This window comes from Chenopodium album, chromosome 13 (genome assembly GCF_948465745.1).
Source record: "Chenopodium album chromosome 13, dcCheAlbu1.1, whole genome shotgun sequence".
Taxonomy (NCBI): Eukaryota; Viridiplantae; Streptophyta; class Magnoliopsida; order Caryophyllales; family Amaranthaceae; genus Chenopodium; species Chenopodium album.
Window position 1 is genome coordinate 11,850,533 of NC_137846.1, and position 18,157 is coordinate 11,868,689.

The 18,157-nt window shown below is 33.4% G+C and overlaps 2 protein-coding genes and 1 pseudogene across 2 annotated transcripts; 2 read left to right on the top strand and 1 right to left on the bottom strand.

The window, feature by feature from the left end:
- Positions 1-3,867: 3,867 nt before the first annotated feature.
- Positions 3,868-7,693, bottom strand: LOC145576311 (uncharacterized). Its single transcript, XM_081634085.1, has 3 exons — positions 4,566-7,693; positions 4,269-4,486; positions 3,868-4,094 (listed from the first exon to the last, which is right to left on the bottom strand). The coding sequence occupies exons 1-2, from the start codon at positions 5,514-5,516 to the stop codon at positions 4,364-4,366; spliced, it is 1,074 nt and encodes a 357-aa protein (XP_081490211.1). The 5' UTR covers positions 5,517-7,693; the 3' UTR covers positions 3,868-4,094; positions 4,269-4,363.
- A 4,210-nt stretch (positions 7,694-11,903) lies between these two features.
- Positions 11,904-12,773, top strand: LOC145575226 (uncharacterized). The gene has a single exon (XM_081633123.1). It carries the CDS (start codon positions 11,904-11,906, stop codon positions 12,771-12,773), a length of 870 nt encoding a protein of 289 aa, XP_081489249.1.
- Positions 12,774-15,749: 2,976 nt separating this feature from the next.
- Positions 15,750-17,715, top strand: LOC145576312 (pentatricopeptide repeat-containing protein At3g18970 pseudogene; annotated as a pseudogene).
- The last annotated feature ends 442 nt before the right edge of the window (positions 17,716-18,157 follow it).

The window sequence follows — 18,157 nt, forward strand, 5'->3', positions numbered from 1 at the left end:
TTAATAAACAAACTTTGTTATGAAGTGACAAAATCATAAATAAATCAACCAAAATGTTCAGTCAACATAACATTTTCATAAATGTATAAGAACTGCGGGCCCATATCCTTACCTTATAAAAAATAGAAGATAACTCTTAGGAATGGTGTTCTACCAACTATATCCTCAAAAACATGTACAAAAATGTGTATTTACTTTTTTACCCTCATTAATATTTTTACTCTCATTAATATATTTAATGTTTTTTTTTCATTAAACCTATCATCAATTAATTTAAAGTTTTTTTTTTTTTAAAAACAAAAAACTTGTAATGCTTTTTTTTAATAAAAAAAAATTCTAATGTTTTATACTTCATATGTTATTATTATTATTACAAGCTAAAAGACGCACGTAATGAGTGTACAATTACCACTTTTATATATTGTCTAAAATAATAAGAAATTGAAGTTGTATTGTATATCATACCAAGCAGAGAACAAAAAAAATAAACTTGTTTTTTAATGGAGGAAGCATATATTATTGAAAATATGTGCTCATAATAAAATCAAGCAAAGACACTAATAAGCAAACTCCACATTAAAATATGATTGAAAGCACTACCCACAAATACAATCAAATGTAGCAAACTCGTCAAAGCTAAATTTTGGTAGAAACTCATTGCTTGTAAAAATTCAATAAAATAAGAGAAAAAATAATCATTTAAGGGAAGATTATAGATTTATAGTAGAGGATTGTATGGGAAAATAGAAGAAACATAAAAACAAAAGGGCACACATTGATTCTCATACAAAAGATTGACATACCTCATATATTCACGTGTGATTGTAATAAAGGGATTTGAGAAAGCGATTAGTAACTGAAATCTATAATTATATACACCCATAGAAAGAAAAATACATTATATATATATATATATATATATATATATATATATATATATATATATATATATATATATACTATCATTTGTAATTTTTCATAGTGCCAGTGGATATGGATAGGATTAAACACGAGTCAGCCCCAGTTGATCAGGCTGATCAACGAAATTTTGTCAATCAACCCATTTTGTGGGTCATGCTTTAACAGAAGAAATACTTTTATATTGTTCTGTACGGTGGATGACCTAGCAAGTGAGACGGACATTAGTAAAGGTGTTAGTAACGTTGTTGACAAAGATGTTATTAAAAAAAAAAAAAACCAAATTAATACTTCCTCTGTTCTTTTTTACTTGACTTGTTTCTTTTATCACGCTTGCCAATGCAAAACTTTAACGATTAATAACTTTAATTTTTCATAAGTAAAAATTATAAAAGTTATATATTATGATAGTACTTATCGAGACGAATTCATAAAGATCTCACATGAATATGTTTTTTGTTACATATTATTCACAAAAGACGGTCAAAGGAGCGGTGGTGAATAGTGTAAAAGTCAAAACGGGTCAAGTAATAAAGAACGGAGGAAGTACTTCTCAACCTTGATCTCCATTGTCACTTTTCTCACTCCGTCGTTCTCCTCTTAAATTACCCAGTGGACATGACATATCGGCTAGCAGAGAAGACCATTAGAGTGGCGATCTCCGTCGTTTTATAAGTTGGAATTTGACAAGGTAAGTGAATTCGCTAGTACCAAACTAATTTATCCACAAAACCTAGCAACATGAACAACTAACTGCCCAATTCCAATTTAACTACCAGGAACGAGCAATTTTCCAGAAATTAAAGGTATTGACGACACCAATGTATACATTTACATCAACAAACTCACAATTGCTCAGTGACAGTGTGAAATGAACCCCAACACCTTCAAACGGGGTATGGCTACACTTAAATTGCCGTCGAATACCTCAATTTCACCGATAATTCATATGCCGTCCTCGGAATAGCGGAGCTCCGACTTCGGTTCGCGATATCGAAGTTTACTCATTCGCAGTAGTTAGGGTTTCGAGTAATGGTGTGAGTATGATTTTTGGAAAACCAATTATCTGAATGCAATTTTCTAAGAGACAGACGTTAGAACACTGACTTTTCCAACGTTAGTTTAACTAACTCCATCGTTTGCCTAGTCACACAGCCGCCTTGGGTACACATTGGTTATTTGACATTGAAGCCCCTGACTTAAAAGTTAGAAAGACGTAAATGCCCCTTGATGTACATTCCATATAGATCAGCTTGATGAACATGAATTTCCTCGATTAAACACTTTGCAATTTGTTATAGAATATAAATTCTTATTACCAAAATCCTTCAAAAAAAAAAAAAAAAAAAAAATCTCATTCTTTTTTTTTTTTTTTCTGAAACCAAAAATCTCATTATCAATTTTAGTAACTGTTATAGGGAAGTATATATACACACAAAAAAATAAAATAAAAATAAATAAATAAATAAATAAACTATTTTTTTTTGTTTTTTGATCCACAAAGAAACTAATAAAAGAAAAGGAAAGTAAATTAATTAAGAAAATAAAACAATATCCCCAAAAACACAATTTGTAAAAAATTAAATGAAGTTCTGATAAATCAAGGAAGCATGGGAAAACACAATTTTTTTTGTTTTTGTTGTTGTTGTTGTTGTATATAATCTTCTAAAGATTAAGATTATGGATAGATTTATTGAATTTAGAAGTTGAGGGTAAAGAATCCTTCCATGACTTTCCTAAACACAATTTCAAGATATAATAAACATCAGTTAAGTAGATGGAGATTAAGACACACATTATACATCAAGATCAAGATATAAATAAAAGTACAAAAATGAAATAAAAGAAAATTTACACAATATGACTATAGTATTAAAACTTTTAAACAAAGAAATATGAGTGGTTTATATATATATATATATATAAATATATATATATATATATATATATATATATATATATATATATATATATATATATATATATATATATATATATATATATTTATTTATTTATTTGAAGGTTTTTATTTTGTACGACGGAAGGATGATAGCTAGAACAATGGACGGTTTTTTAAAAATTTTTGGCAGTGATGGAGTATCGAGTATCAATTTTTTTTAAGTAGTTTTTGTTTTTTTAAAAAAAAAATTATTATGGTAGTTATTATTGTATTTTTAATAAATATTTTTCTTGAAAATAAATATTTTTATAAGGGCATTTTTGGAGAGGAAAAATTCCCAACCAAAAAGGGAAATCCCTTTAAAGATTAAAGTTAATTAAGCATACCCTAAAAACTAATAATTACGCATACCCCATATTAAAAAATGATTACAAACATTCACTACCCACAATCAAATGCAACAAATTTGTCAAAGTTAAGACTTGGTAAAAACTCATTGCTTGTAAATATTCAATAAAATAAGAGAAAATAAAAATAATCATAACCAAACACACCAAAAGGGAATGGAAAAAATTAAAATAAACAAACAACATAAGTTCCATGTAGATGGAAACTTGAATAAAAATAATCACTATTAAGCATTTCATTAGTAAGAAATTGAATTGATTTTAGATTTGTATTATTATTTTCCGGATATATAGAGACAATAGAAGTATATTTACCTTATAATATGTATTTGATAGAGGAGAAATTGATGAGTCACCCAATTTTGATGCAATTGTGAACCATTTTTTTTAAAACGATTTTGAATTTTGTATGAGGAAGGATTAAGATAAAAGGATAATTTTATCAAACTTCTTGGTAGTTATCCAGTATAATTTGTTTTTGAGTTAAGTGCAGTCTTGAGTACTAAACTTTCATGATTGTTGCAGTTTAGGTACCCTAGTTGCAAAAGTTGCAATTAGGGTACTCTAAACACATTCCGTTAAGTATGTTGTTAACAAAAAAAAAAAAATATCTAATTAATACATCAGCTGCCGTAATTGCAAAACCAAGTTTTTATTAATTCCCAACCGTCAAATCAACACCAACTCGGTCCAACTGGGTAGCATTCTTCACACAAAAAAGAAAAAAGGCAGCTTTGTCCAAAGTTTAAAAAAAAAAAAAAACAAAAATTAAAATCAAAAGGTCTTTCTTCTTGAAGATCAAGATTGCTAGTGCTCCATTCCAAAAGCTTCCACCGCACATTTTTGTAACTTTTGCTCCCAGGTACTAACTGCCATTTTTCAATTCATAAAAGTTTGATTTAATTTTTTTTCATTTTAATATAATAAAGCAATGTGAATAATTAAACACTAATTAAATATGTACTAGGTACTAATTGCCGTATATGTTTCTACATTAAACTATTGCAATAAAAAAAGAATTTTCTACATGAGAGTAAACTTACTTTTACTTTCCCCTGTTTTGATTTCTTTTAGCCATTGCTAAGTCTTGTAGGCCTTGTGTAGTGATGAATTGTGAGTGTTGTGATCCCATTTCAGTCTATGACCAGTGGTACTCTTGGCTAAATGAATACACACTTTGCTCTCCTTCAAAGTCTGAGTAGACTGCTGATGGCCTAAGATGGTTCAAATTGAATGCAGGCTGTGTTATTGGTCTTGCAGGCTACACAAAATAGACATTAAATAATAGTCAGATTGTTACAAGTTAAGCAAAATTAATGAATAATGTAGTGGGCACTTACAGTTGCTATCCTCTGATATCCACTAGGATATGTGTATACTCCCACACCCCTATTGTGCATTGGTATACTCCTTGAACTAATCTGTTCATTGTTGTCAGATGGCCCATTGTTGTTGTTTCTGTTTTCATTAGGGACATTTTTGCAGCCTTTCTTGTTGTGTCCTTGAATTCCACAGGTGCTACAAGTCATAACAATGCCCACCTTTTTCATTTTACCAGACTTTGTTACCTCACCTACTTGTAACTTCCTTTTTGTCTGAGGCCTATGTTGAACCTTCTTCAATGGGGGGGCAGTAACCAATGTCTCAGCATTTGGCCACTCTTGTGGTCCATTCAAAGGCTCCAATAGGTATGAATAAGCCTTCATGTATGTGCCCTTTCTGAAATAATCACTCATATATTGTTCAGGCTCATCCACTTTGTTCCATATTGCTACCACGGCATGCTTGCATGGAATTCCACTAACTTGCCAACCATTACAGCTGCAAGTCTTCTCAGTTAGATTCACAACATACTTAGTTTGAGTGGCTCCTTCCCTAACAACATAGCAAAACCCACCATCCCAATATGCATTCCACCCTCTCGCCCAAATTTTGTGTTTTTCTACTTGTTGTTGTATCCTTGGACACAATAGCAACTCTTTCTTTCCAATTTCATCTCTTTTTTTGTGTAATCTCTCCATCAAGCCCTCTCTTATGTCTTCAAGCATGTTGATAATTGGCTTGTGTCTGCTACCTAGGATGTAAGCATTAAACACCTCACTCATGTTATTGTCAACACTATCACAACTTGACATTGAGGTGTAGAATGCCCTACACCACTTCCTGTAATTTCTGTTCATTAAGTCATCTGCTGCTGCATTAGATATGCCCCTCATAACCTCAATTTGTGCTTTGAAATCATTCTCAGTAACGCATTTAGCAATAACCCAAAACTGTTTTCTGAACTCCATTCCACCACCAAACAAAGTCCTAAAGTTGCAGTAGACATGCCTTGCACACACTCTAGATCAGCTTCGGGAAACACCTCGGCAACTGCTGCTAACAAGCCCTTTTGCTGGTCACTCATGAATGTGTATCCAGCCCCTTGGACACACCCTAAATCTAATGCCAACAAAGACAAGAACAATCTCCAACTATCAGTGCATTCCACCTCAACCACTGCCCAAGCAATTGGGAACATTTGATTGTTCCCATCTCTACCCACTGCCACTAACAATTGACCTCCGAATGGACCCTTAAGGAAGCAACCATCAAGTGAGATGAATGGTCTACAACCTGCCAAAAACCCTTTCCTTAGAGCCTCAAAGCAAAAATAAATCCTCTTGAACACATTACCATCCATCTGTATTTTGACAGTGTTGTTTCTATTACTTTTGAGTACCTCACCTGCATATCTTGGAAGTAATGCATATTGTTCTTTGTATTCACCAACAATCAAAGCTTGTCCTTTCTTCCTTGCTCTGTAGGCCATAAATTTACTTACTCTCACACCCCACTCTAGCCACACAGTCTCCATAATATCATTCAGCTTAATGTATGGATTAACTTTGAACTTAGTTTGATGCAATCCATCCAGATGTCATCTTCTTCACCTTGGCTGATCTCCCACAAGTATGCTCAGGATTGTGCGTCTTGACCATAAAGGTTCTTTTACCTCTCTCCCATGAAGCCCAAATCCTCCAAGGACACCCTTTATCTTTATTAGAACACACTGCACCCACCCTATTGTTGTCATTTCTTGTAAATGGGATGTCTCTACCCACTTGTATGGAGTAGTTAATTATGGCCTTTCTAAAAGCTTTGGCATTCTCAAATGGTTGACCAATGTAAAACTTTGACTGTCTACTACTGTCACCTTCCTCCAATAGCCTATTCTTCTTGGTTTGTTTGTCTTTATGTAGTTCAGGAGCAACTAGATAACCACAATCATCCTCATCAGATTCACTTGGGCTGTCTAAATCACTACCCCCATCAAATTCAATGTTAAAATCATCAATGTTTTTGCCCTTTGTCTCATCTAGCCTCTTAAGCATCATTAGCTCTTCATCATAATCACGCTGTTTTTTTTTTGTCTTCCTTACATCTCTCCCTAGCATTAATCACTTCCATGTCATCCTCATCTGTTCCATTTGTATCATAGTCTATCTCTACTCCATTCACGCCTCCAAACTCAATAGGGTTATCCATAGAAGTAAGTAAGCCAACAAAAGAACTTGTGTTTTCTACACTACCCAGTTCATTGATTGGATCATGCTCTGTGTAGACATGTATGATTTTGAATTTCAAAAGGAGGACCAAGAAGGGATCAAAGGTACTGTTGTCATACCACAAATGCCTTATTCCATCATTGAAGTCTTTCCTAGGGTTTTGGTAGTGCAACTTAATTATGTTATTATAACCTAACATGTTTATAATTCCCTTCACATATGGGACATTAACACCATCAGGGATGTCCTCAAATACATCAACTTTCCCACCATTATACACTAGTCCCCTGTCAACTGACCAAAATCCACCATGGTGCACTATCAAACATGGATTAAGTTGAAAATCTGTAACAACATATAAAAAAACAAATAAGAGTGCTAATAAGAAACAAAAAAAAAATCGATTCATATATTAAAATTTATTCATTACATCAACTTTAAATTTAAAAAGATTGAAATTTTATCACAATTCAAGCACATACACTGTTGAATTATATAATTCAATTAGAATTATTTATTCATACTTTAAACAAAAATTCGTACTAAAAAAAAAATAAACTGCAAAGAAAATTAAAACAAAAAAAAAACCCTAAACCCCAAAATAAAAAATTAATAGCAACATAATCACAATCCTAAACAAAATTATAACTATATTTTATCAACAACAAGTATTAAACAAATGAAATTACACAAATTACAAAAAGAAGAAGTAAAAAAATTGAAAATTTATTATAGTAGCATACCTTTGGCGGGAGACAAGTGTGGTCCAAGCCATGGATTATTCTCTTCAACCATGATAATGGATTGAAAAATTGGAATAAAAAAAATGAAAAAGGTGTAATTGAAGAAAATTGACTGAAGAAAATTGACAGATTATGAAAAAAAAAGAAAAGAAAATTGACTGAAGGAAGAGATCAATTTGGGAGTTGGAAGTAAAAATCAAAAGGAGGCATTAAAGTGTATTGTTTCAATACCTTTCTGACTAAACTTGGGAGTTTTACATATTGGGCCAAAAGAAAAAGTGACGGAACTTTAACGGTGTAAGTTTTTAGTACCCTTTTTGCAACTTTTGCAACTAGGGTACTCTAATTGCAACTTTGATTAAAGTTGAGTACCTTAGTGTGCACTTAACTCATTTGTTTTTGGTAGATTTTTTTTTATTATTTTTTTATTTTGAATCCCACGTTTAGGGATTGTTGGCAGTTCCTTCAAAAAAAAAAAAATAAAAATAAAAAATTACAAAAAAAACAGGAAGTATAAAAGACACTTGTCCTCTTCCTGTTTTTTCAATTTTTTTAATATACAATTATTTTAAAACAGGAAGTTTACAGGACACTTGTCCTCTTCTTGTTTTTTCATTTTTTTTTTTTTTGGTTTGGTTTCAACTAAAATGTTAAAAAAAAAAAAAAAACACTAATTACAAAAAAAATATCATCTTTATCCTAAATGATTACAATTCTTTTAAAATATCAATTTCCATATGTGTCTTTTGGGTTTCACTACATTCATTATATAAATTTCAGTTACACAAAAAATTAATTATATTTTACCTTCCCTATCTTTCACTGATTTTACCATTCCTCTCTTTCACCCAAAGTCTATAATTTACATCAACTAATTAAAAAATAATTATTTTCAATTTGTATACAAATTTCAAAAACTAATGGTGGAATTGGTGGTATTGAATTTACAGGCGCATTTTGCTTTACAATTTGTGTAGGTCTTCATAAAAATCTGTATAATTTTTTTTTTTTTTCTATTTCAATGTTAAATGGTCAATTTTTTTCTATTATTTTCAATATTTTTAAATTTTATCAAATATCATTTTTTTTCATATCTGATTTTTATTAAGTTTATATAGGATTTTAATTTTGTTTTCAAATGCTTTTGTATCTTTGGATCATTGATGTTTAAGTGTTTATTTAAAACAATTGTGTTTACTTGCCTAAAAAAGAAAAAATAAATTGTGTTTATCGTTAAAAAAAAATGTGTTTCAAAATATCATCTGGATTTTAAAAAAGTTTTCGTAGTTAATTACTTTTACCGTGTCAAAAAAAAAAAAATCCTTTTACAATGTTTAAGTTTGAGTTTGTTTTTTAACGATCTCAATTATGAATTTAATTTTTGTTACTTCGTTTTTGTTTTCTGATTTTTTTTATTTTTTTGTTTTTTTAAGAACTATTTTTGTAAATTTGAATTAGATTTGTGCAACAATTTTTTTATTTGATCTATTTTTTTAATACAACATTTATAAATTGTAACTATTATAGATGACAAATTGTTTAAATTTGACAAACTTTTATGTGTATTGTATATTAAAAATGCTAACCTAACACTATTGTTATTATATTGCCAATTACTATAAGATTCGATAGTAATGTTTATATATTAAAAAAAATATATTAACCCATCTATAATTATAACTAAAGTAATTACCGCTGATGTCATTACTTTCCACATGTCCATTTCTTATAAAAAAATTTCCCTCCAAAATTAATAATGACATCATAATTTTTTTTCAACATAAATAAAAAAATTAAAAATGGTAATTTAATTATACATTTTCCTAACAACTTTTATGTTTAAATTGACTAATTATGCAATTTCCATTGGAAAAATTAAAGGAAGGTCGGACTATTTCATTTTCTTATAAACATTATCTTTTTTTCCTACTCCGTATATTTTATACAGATTATATGAATGGAGTTTCAACTCTTTATTAATTTATCAATATATTAGATTTTGTTAAATTATCTGTACTACATACATATTACACACAAATAAGCTAAAAAAATTATTAAATTGTAACATATTGTTAAAATCATGCGTCGCACGAGTCTAATCTAGTTATGTATAATTTTGAGATCCCATATTGTTTTTATTGATGTTTATTTTTTTAAAATAAAAAATCACAATACAATAAACAACCGTGCATCGCGCGAGTTTAAGACTAGTTATTTTTGTAAAAGGATATTTTTGGAAAGGGAAAATTCCCAACCAAAAAAGGGTATTCCCTTTAAAGAGTAACATAGATTTAAAAAGAAATAAAAAAAACTGTATGTACGAAGAGACTGTTTATTACAAGAGACTATCTATTTTTACTCCTTCATGGTTACTCTTCTTATTTACAATCTTGTCGTTATTTAATTGCAACTATTGTTAAGGTTTATTAGTTTTGAAAACTACATTGTTTGATGGCACATAAACAACATTATGGAATTTGAATGGGATTCATATTAAAAAGTGATATTTGAGCAGATGTTATCAAGGGGTATAAAGAACTTAAAAATCCTAAAATCAAGGGAAATCAATGATAGGAAAAAAAATTGGTATTAATTAATTTTGGAGTGAATTTAAGAGGAAAAGTATAACTAAGTGAATAACTTACATTATTAAGTTTTTAGCTACAATGAACATTTCACATTTTAAAACTCCGTATGACCAAAGCTCGCAAAAAAAATCATTTGAAGAAAAACACACTAGGGGCTTGTTCTCATTGACTGAAATGAGCTGAACTGAACTGAACTGAATATTTTATAAGAGAAGGAAATTAGGAGCTAAACTGAACTGAAGTGAACTTATTAGAGCTAAACTGAACTGAACTGAAAATAATCTGATGAGAACAGGGCCTAAGTATTATTGAAACATGCAAATCAATTAAGAGTTCTAAACTGACAATTGCCGCTTAAATTGTGAAGGGATCAGATGCAAATCAATTAAATACTACCTCCGTTCATTTTTATCTGCAACTTTGGAGAAGTTTACGGTTCACGAAGCAAAATTTGGAGGGGCATATATTAGAGATAATGAAAGATGTAAATTAAAGGGTAAGGAAAGAGAAAGTAGGCCCACCCACTCGTAGATTTGGTGGGGAAATCTGGTACTTTTAGGAGGGAGTGGATTTCCCCCCTAAATTTTCACCAAAATTTCGAATCATTTGAAATTTTTGGTGGACTTTGTTTTCCCACTAACTTTTTTTTTTTAAAAAAAAAACATACATTCAAATTTTTTAAGGCATTTAAAGCCTACATTCAGCATTTAAGAGACATATAAATTTCAGCCTCCACAATTCCAACATTCGTAAAGTCACCATTAATTACAAACATCAAGTTTGAATGTCAAAAGATGAATCCCTTAATCCAAAAGTTAGCACTAAATACCCATGATTAGCCCATAAAACCCCAAAAAAAACCCTAAACTGAAGTTAGTGCTGCACATCATCAAGCTGAACCACACAGGTCAGCCATCATCTTCTCCGAATAAAGCTTTAAATCCTAGCATCCTTGATTAGCTACATATCCACAGAGGGGTGCCTTACTCCAAAAAAAAAAAAAAAAAAAAAAAAAAAAAAAAAAACAGCAGCCACCCCTACACCATCAAGCTGAATCTAAACAGAAACAAATCAAAAACTACATATGGCAGAATTTTTTGATGCTCTTTTTTTCGATGTTGATCATATGCTAACAGAAGAAGAACTAGCAGAAATGTACTATGATCATGATGAAGATATGCAAGATCTAGGCCTTGATGGCTATGAATCAGAGAATGAGAACATGCAAGACAACCAAGAACAAGAAAATGGGTAGCAAAACACAAAAGCTGAGGTGATTTCCCCAGAAATGCAACAACAAAATGAATTAGGGACTCAAGGCAGTAACAGAAAGCAGCTCACCATGCAAAAGAAGAGAGAGATTGTGGATGCTATGTTGGTTAAAATGCATGAGGGTAACTTACCAAGGGGTCTCATGAAACAGTTATCAGTTGATTTCAATGTTCACAAATCCACAATCACAAGAATACTGACAGACATCAAAAAACAAATGGCACAAGGGAATTTGATTGATGTCAGGACTAAGAAGTATGGTAGAGTAGGTAGAAAGCCCCTACAATTTACTGATGCATTCTTGCAGTCAGTCCCATTGCATTTAAGGCAGACAGAAAGGAGTTATGCAACAGCATTGAAGATATCTCATGTCACTTTGCACAATTTGAAAAAAAAAGGGAAGGCTAAGAACATACACAAGTAGCAACAAGCCAGCACTGTCATCAGATCACAAGGAAGCCAGACTCAAGTGGGTTCCATCACACATTAACCCAATTGCAGAAAATGAGGACCCCACATTTGTTGATATGGATCATACCATACACATAGATGAGAAGTGGTTCTATCTGAACCTTGATAAAAGGAGGTTTTATCTCCTTCCAAGTGAGGAAGATCCATACAGGGCAATACAATCAAGAAGATTCAAACTGAAGGTTATGTTTATGGCAATGATTGGGAAGCCATTGTATGGAAGAAATGGGGAACTCCTACATGATGGTAAGTATGGCATTTTCCCATTCACTGTCAAGGAACAAGCAAAAAAATCCAGCAAAAACAGAGCTGTAGGAACTTGGGAAACAAAGGCACTCCAGAATGTAAACAGAGAAGTGATTAGAGATATGTTGCTGACAAAATTTATTCCAGCAATTATGTCTAAGTGGCCTGAAAGTCTGTCAAAAAATGTTGTCATTCAATGGGACAATGCAAGGCCACACCAAGTTCCAAAGGATGATGAGTTCATAGCAACAACAACAGCAAATGGGTTCAATATTCAATTTGTTTTTCAGCCACCACAGTCACCTGATTTGAATGTGCTAGATTTAGGGTTATCTAGGTCTATTCAGTCTTTGCAATATCAGTCTTTTCCACAAAACCTAGATGAGCTAGTTGAGAAAGTGACTGAGTCTTATGACACATTCAATCCACAAGTCAACAAGTACATCTGGTTGACTTTGCAAACATGCATGCTAAACATCCTCAAGGCAAAAGGTGGCAACAAGTACAAAATACCACACATGAACAAAAAAAAACTTGAAAATCTAGGAATTTTGCCAGACCAAGTAGAAGTGCAGAAGGAAGTAGTGTTGCAAGCAGTTGAGTACCTAAACACTATGTTTAGGCCAACAAATCAAGGCACTGAACAAGCTACAGAAGATATGAAGGTTGATGCAGACTAGGGGTCTATTCACAACAATGAACAAACACAAGGACTGCCAAACATAACCACTTAGCTATGTTAATCAATGTTTGTTTTTATTTTGAGTTTTTTTTTTCCTCATTCACTTAGTAGGTGGTTAGGTGTATTTTGTTGATTACAATGATGCAAACACTGAAGGCAGTCTTATGTAATGTTTCTGATCAAGTTATGCTCCTTTTGTACCCACTTTTTTGATGATATATGAATGAAAAACAATCAGCTTTTATGTGGGAAATCAATCCATCAGAAGGTTTGTGTGTGATTGTTGAATACAACACTAAATCACAAGTTTACCTCAATAACAATAGCATAACACAAATTGTTGGAGCAAGACACTTGTGTTTAATGAAATTCAATGGAGTCCCTTCATCATTTGGATTTGGGAATGCAGATAACACAGTTAACTGGGGGACTCATTACAAATCAAGGGACAGAAGACAATCATATGGGACTCCATTAACAAATAAGCAGTGGACTGACTTAGGTTCTCTACAAAAATGATCATTGAGAACACAGAAGCCTCATCAGTAAAGAAACAAAGCACACAAAAGCCTCATCATTCATCAATCAAATTCCCAAAACTGTCATCCAATCACTAACCATACAACATACAGTAACAACCTAACAAGGCAACAGGGCATACATCAAGTAAAATTAAACCAAAAAGGCAACAGGGACTCATAGAAAGGATAGTACACATCAAGTCATACTAACAAGGTATCAGGGAGTCATAAACCAAGAACCCAACATAGAGCACACAAGCAACAGGGCAAAAGATCTAACCAACAATTATACTTCATTACAACAGGACTACATGAATAACAAAAAGACAGTGCACAACATAGCCAACAAATCAGTGCATAACACAACTAAACAGGCAACCAGGCCAACATAGCCAAACACAGTCACCACACATAGACAACATAGCCTATAATCCAACTGATCAGAGAAATGAAGACAACACAACCAAACAAGTAATCCAACAAATGACAGTAAATCCAACAACTCATAGGAAATCAAACGAAATCCAGCAAATCAAAGGAAATTCAACAACCCACCAGAGGAACTCAAAAATTTATCAAACAAATCACAGGAAAGGGACTCATCACATCATAATTTAAATAAATTAGGTTAGGAATCGTTACGCAAGCAGTCAGTTGGAGGATTGAACCCTTGGTTCATCCGCCTTGCATTATGGATCATAGGAGGGCCATGAACTTCACGGTCTTGCACTGGAGTGACAGCCTTCTTTGAAGGAGGTGATGAACCCTCCTCCTTTTCAGGCTCCTCATCAGAGGATAGGCAGATCACCTCATTATCTGGCAGGCCTCGCATCCTCCGTAAAGCCACCAACGCTGCCTTCCTTCTAGCCAGGAGCTTCGGGGCTGGCCTTGCCCTCTTAGATCTGGGCTTCTTAGTTGGCACAAAACTACCCTCACCAGATTCAAGGACCAGATCTACAGGTTCAGCACTGAAATCAAGCATTTTTTTTGCCACGGGACTCCCTTACACCTTCACCCCTTAACAAACGGTCAGCCTTATCCACGCTTTCTAAAACCTTACCTAGGGCCTTGTATGTAGTCGATGAACAGTAAGGACCAGCCTCACTAGACTCATAAAACTGGCGAGGAAAAGGAGATTCGGTCTCTATAGACTGAATTAGGGAAAGAATCAAATTACCCTCACCTACATCGTCGGTGGCAATGTAAGCGTCGTGAAGTGGATCAAGGTCGATCTTCATGTTAGGGGACTCGCTTTTTTGAAGATCTGATGAGAAAAGGGAAGATCTTGAGAGTAAAGTTGGAGGAAATTAGGGACGAACAAGAGAGAGAAATAGGAAGGAGATGAACTAGGGTTCATATCAATAAGTCTCCAGAAAATAAAAAGACACTCAACCATCAGAATTTAATTTTTGGTGGTTGGGAAGGAAAGTAAATGAGAGTAGGTGGGGGGAAATGAGATAATAAATGGAGGGTGTAATTAGATTAGGTTAATTTGATTAGTTTTAGGTTAATGTTGTTTAGAGTAAAGTAAGGGTAACATAAACAACTTAATATTTTTTAAGTAAGGGTAATAATGTAATTTCAATTGATTTGGTTTACTAAAAATAGAAAGAATATAGAAAGTTGCACATGATTAGCAAACAAAAATAGTAAAATTTGCAAATAAAAATAAACGGAGGTAGTATTATTTAATAATAATTTTGAAATAACACTGTCAAACTTTTAAGGGTTTTAAAAATAATTATCATAAAAGATTTTAGTGGCTATCTTATATTTCTACATAGCCACCACATAGGCACATAAATCAAATAGTACGTATTAAAACTATCAGGTCTACCAACCAAACCAAAGGTGTAAATACATGTCAATACAACTTCTCTGCAAGAGCTAACCCTTTGCGCCCATTGCGCGCGTAAGCCACCCTAGTTTAATAAAAATTTGTTTATTATTTATTTACGATTTTCTTTGTCAAGGTGATAATTTGTATTTTCTCAAGGTGCAATATGGTGTTTAGAAATGTAGGGGGGTGGGTAAGGGTGAACACCGGTCCAAACCTAAACCAGTTAAACGGATCGGTATTGGACCTGAATCTGCCGGTTCGGTTCAGGTCCGATTTCCAGTCCAAGATATTTTATGCACACCCAGAGGTGAACATCGATCCAGATCTGGATTAGGTTGGACCTGGACCGGTTTACGTAGACCAATAATGGACTTAAAACTGCCGGTCCGATTTTCGGGCCGGGGTATTTTATGTACACCCCTAGGGGTGAGTATAGCTCATTCCAAACCTCTTTGTCCTCTTAGCAAATAAAATCAATAAATTCACTTAACAACAACCAAACACAATTACGGAGTATTAAGAATCAAGTTCCATAATAATGGTAAATTAATTTTTTGGGTGTTCTACCCAGTTCACCATTTTTAACAACCATTACTCACCACAAAGAAAAACCATGTCCTCAACTTCAAAGTTGATCTACACTCTTCTTCATCGAAAACCGAAATCTTTCATCCAATTGAAACAAATTCATGCCATACTCATTACAACTAACCTTAAATCTCCTTCAACATTAGCCAAACTTATCGAAAACCATTTTTTACTCTCTCCTAATCAAGCTCCAATCCATGCTCATCTCATTGTTAACCATAATCAAACAGATTACCAACTTTTTCTTCTTAATACTTTGATCAAATGCAGCTTACCCAGAGATTCAATTCATCTTTTTGGTAAATGGGTTTCTGTTTCTTCCGTTGTTTTTGATGATTACACCTTCATTTTTGCTCTTGGCGCGTGTGCTCGGTCGCCTTCTGTATCCGGTTTATATGAAGGAAAACAGATACATGCTCGCGCTATGAAACTCGGGTTTATGCCGGATCTTTTAGTTTCTACGACTGCATTGCATTTTTATGCGAACAATGGTGGTATCAGTTTTGCAAGGAAGGTGTTTGATGAAATGCCTGTGAGAAGTTCTGCTACTTGGAATGCGCTTATAACAGGGTATTCCTCACAGAAACAGAATTCCCATGAGAATTCAATTAAGGCTTTGGTGTCTTTTAAGGAGATGATGGTGGCGGATGATTCGGATGTGAAGCCTAATGGCATGACTTTGGTTTGTGTGCTTTCCGCTGTTTCGCAGCTAGGTTCCCTAGAGAGCGGGCGTAGTGTTCATGGGTATATAGCCAAAACGATTGATGCCCCAGAAAATGATGTGTATGTTGGAACTAGTTTGGTTGATATGTACTCTAAATGCGGGTATCTTGGTATCGCGTCCAAAGTTTTTGCTATGATGAATGAGAGGAATGTACGTACTTGGACCGCGATGGTTACAGGACTAGCTTTCTATGGAAAAGGAAGAGAAGCAATAGAGCTATTAAATGCAATGAGGGAATGTGATGTAAGGCCAAACACAGTAACCTTCACAAGTATGTTGTCTGCTTGTTGTCATGCAGGACTTGTTGAAGAGGGCTTATATTTGTTTCACAACATGGAGAAGGAATTTGGTGTCGCGCCTCAGATTGAGCATTATGGGTGTGTAGTTGATCTTCTTGGAAAAGCAGGGCTCTTGAGAGAAGCTTATGATTTTATAGTTGGAATGCCTACTGAATCGAATTCAGTCTTGTGGAGGAGTTTGCTTGGTTCATGTAGGCTTCATGGGGATTATGTGATGGGTGAGAGAGTGGGGAAGATACTACTTCAGCTCCAATCAGATTTACAACTTGGGAGTGTACGAGCTACAAGTAAAGATTATATAGGGCTTTCGAATGTCTATGCTCTGGCAGAAAGATGGGAAGATGTAGGAACAATTAGAGAAGAGATGAGGATGAAGGGTTTAGAAAATAAACCTGGCCGCAGTGCTGTCTACTGAACGATCTGGCCTGGTTTAGCTCTTTGTGAATGAAATTTAATGAATACAGCTAGTGCTGTCCACTGAGTAATCTGGTTTAGGTAGTGAATCTCTTTGCGAATGGAAACCGATGAATACACTAGAGTGGTTCACTGAGCTAAGTTGTTCACCTTCAAGTATGATAGACTTGTGATGACAGACTGAAATTATGCTTGATTACAGGAAACCTGTACTGTATATTCTCAGGAATTTTTGCTGTTGTGGCTGAAAGTGTTTGTAAAGCTTGTCTGTCTGCATAAGGATCTAATCTTTGAAGGAGCTTAACATGGCAGGTTTGCTGCCTGCCGTTACTCTACTGACAGCGAATTCACAAGTGTGGAAATTGTATGAGAATGATTTACAGTTGCACGAGAGAGAGAGAGAATGTTGAAAGTAACAGCCAATATCTTACAAGAAAGTGCATTTTCATGGAAGTCTTTCAGGGCCGTAGAGAGTAGTATGTAAAAGCTTTAATGTCATAAAAGAAAGTAATGACCAATACCTTACAAGAAAGTGCATATTATTTCATGGAAGACTTTCAGGGACATAGTGAGTAGTACGTAAAAGCTTTCATATCATTTTGTTTTAAAAAAAATAGAGATTATATTGCGGCATATAATATGGAAAACTGTGCAAGTTTTTAGAAACAAGAGAACAACTTCAATCCTCAATGTCTAATGGAGGCAACATCAAACCCAAACCATATTGGTGTCTCAAGTTATAGTAACTTGTTCGCTTTTACTAAGTGAACAAACACATGCAACTTATCGCACACCAAAAATGTTTTTAATACTCCGTACATATAAGAATTTGTCAAGTATATGTTGACCACTCAAAACTAACTTTCGGCAAATAACATTACCCTCCACATTAAAGCAAATGAATGTTATATAATCTGTTCAACGATTATTTTTATTATTTATTTATTTATTTTTTTGTAACAATGACCATAATATCAACAGGGAATCAATCTACTT

What these genes read in the sequence shown, in the direction of transcription:
- LOC145576311 (XM_081634085.1), bottom strand. Translation starts at nt 5,516, where the DNA reads ATGGAGTTCAGAAAACAGTTTTGGGTTATTGCTAAATGCGTTACTGAG. An exon ending in GATATCAGAGGATAGCAACT is followed by an intron (nt 4,487 to 4,565) that starts GTAAGTGCCCAC and finishes TATTTTGTGTAG; the next exon opens with CCTGCAAGACCAATAACACA.
- LOC145575226 (XM_081633123.1), top strand. Translation starts at nt 11,904, where the DNA reads ATGGATCATACCATACACATAGATGAGAAGTGGTTCTATCTGAACCTT.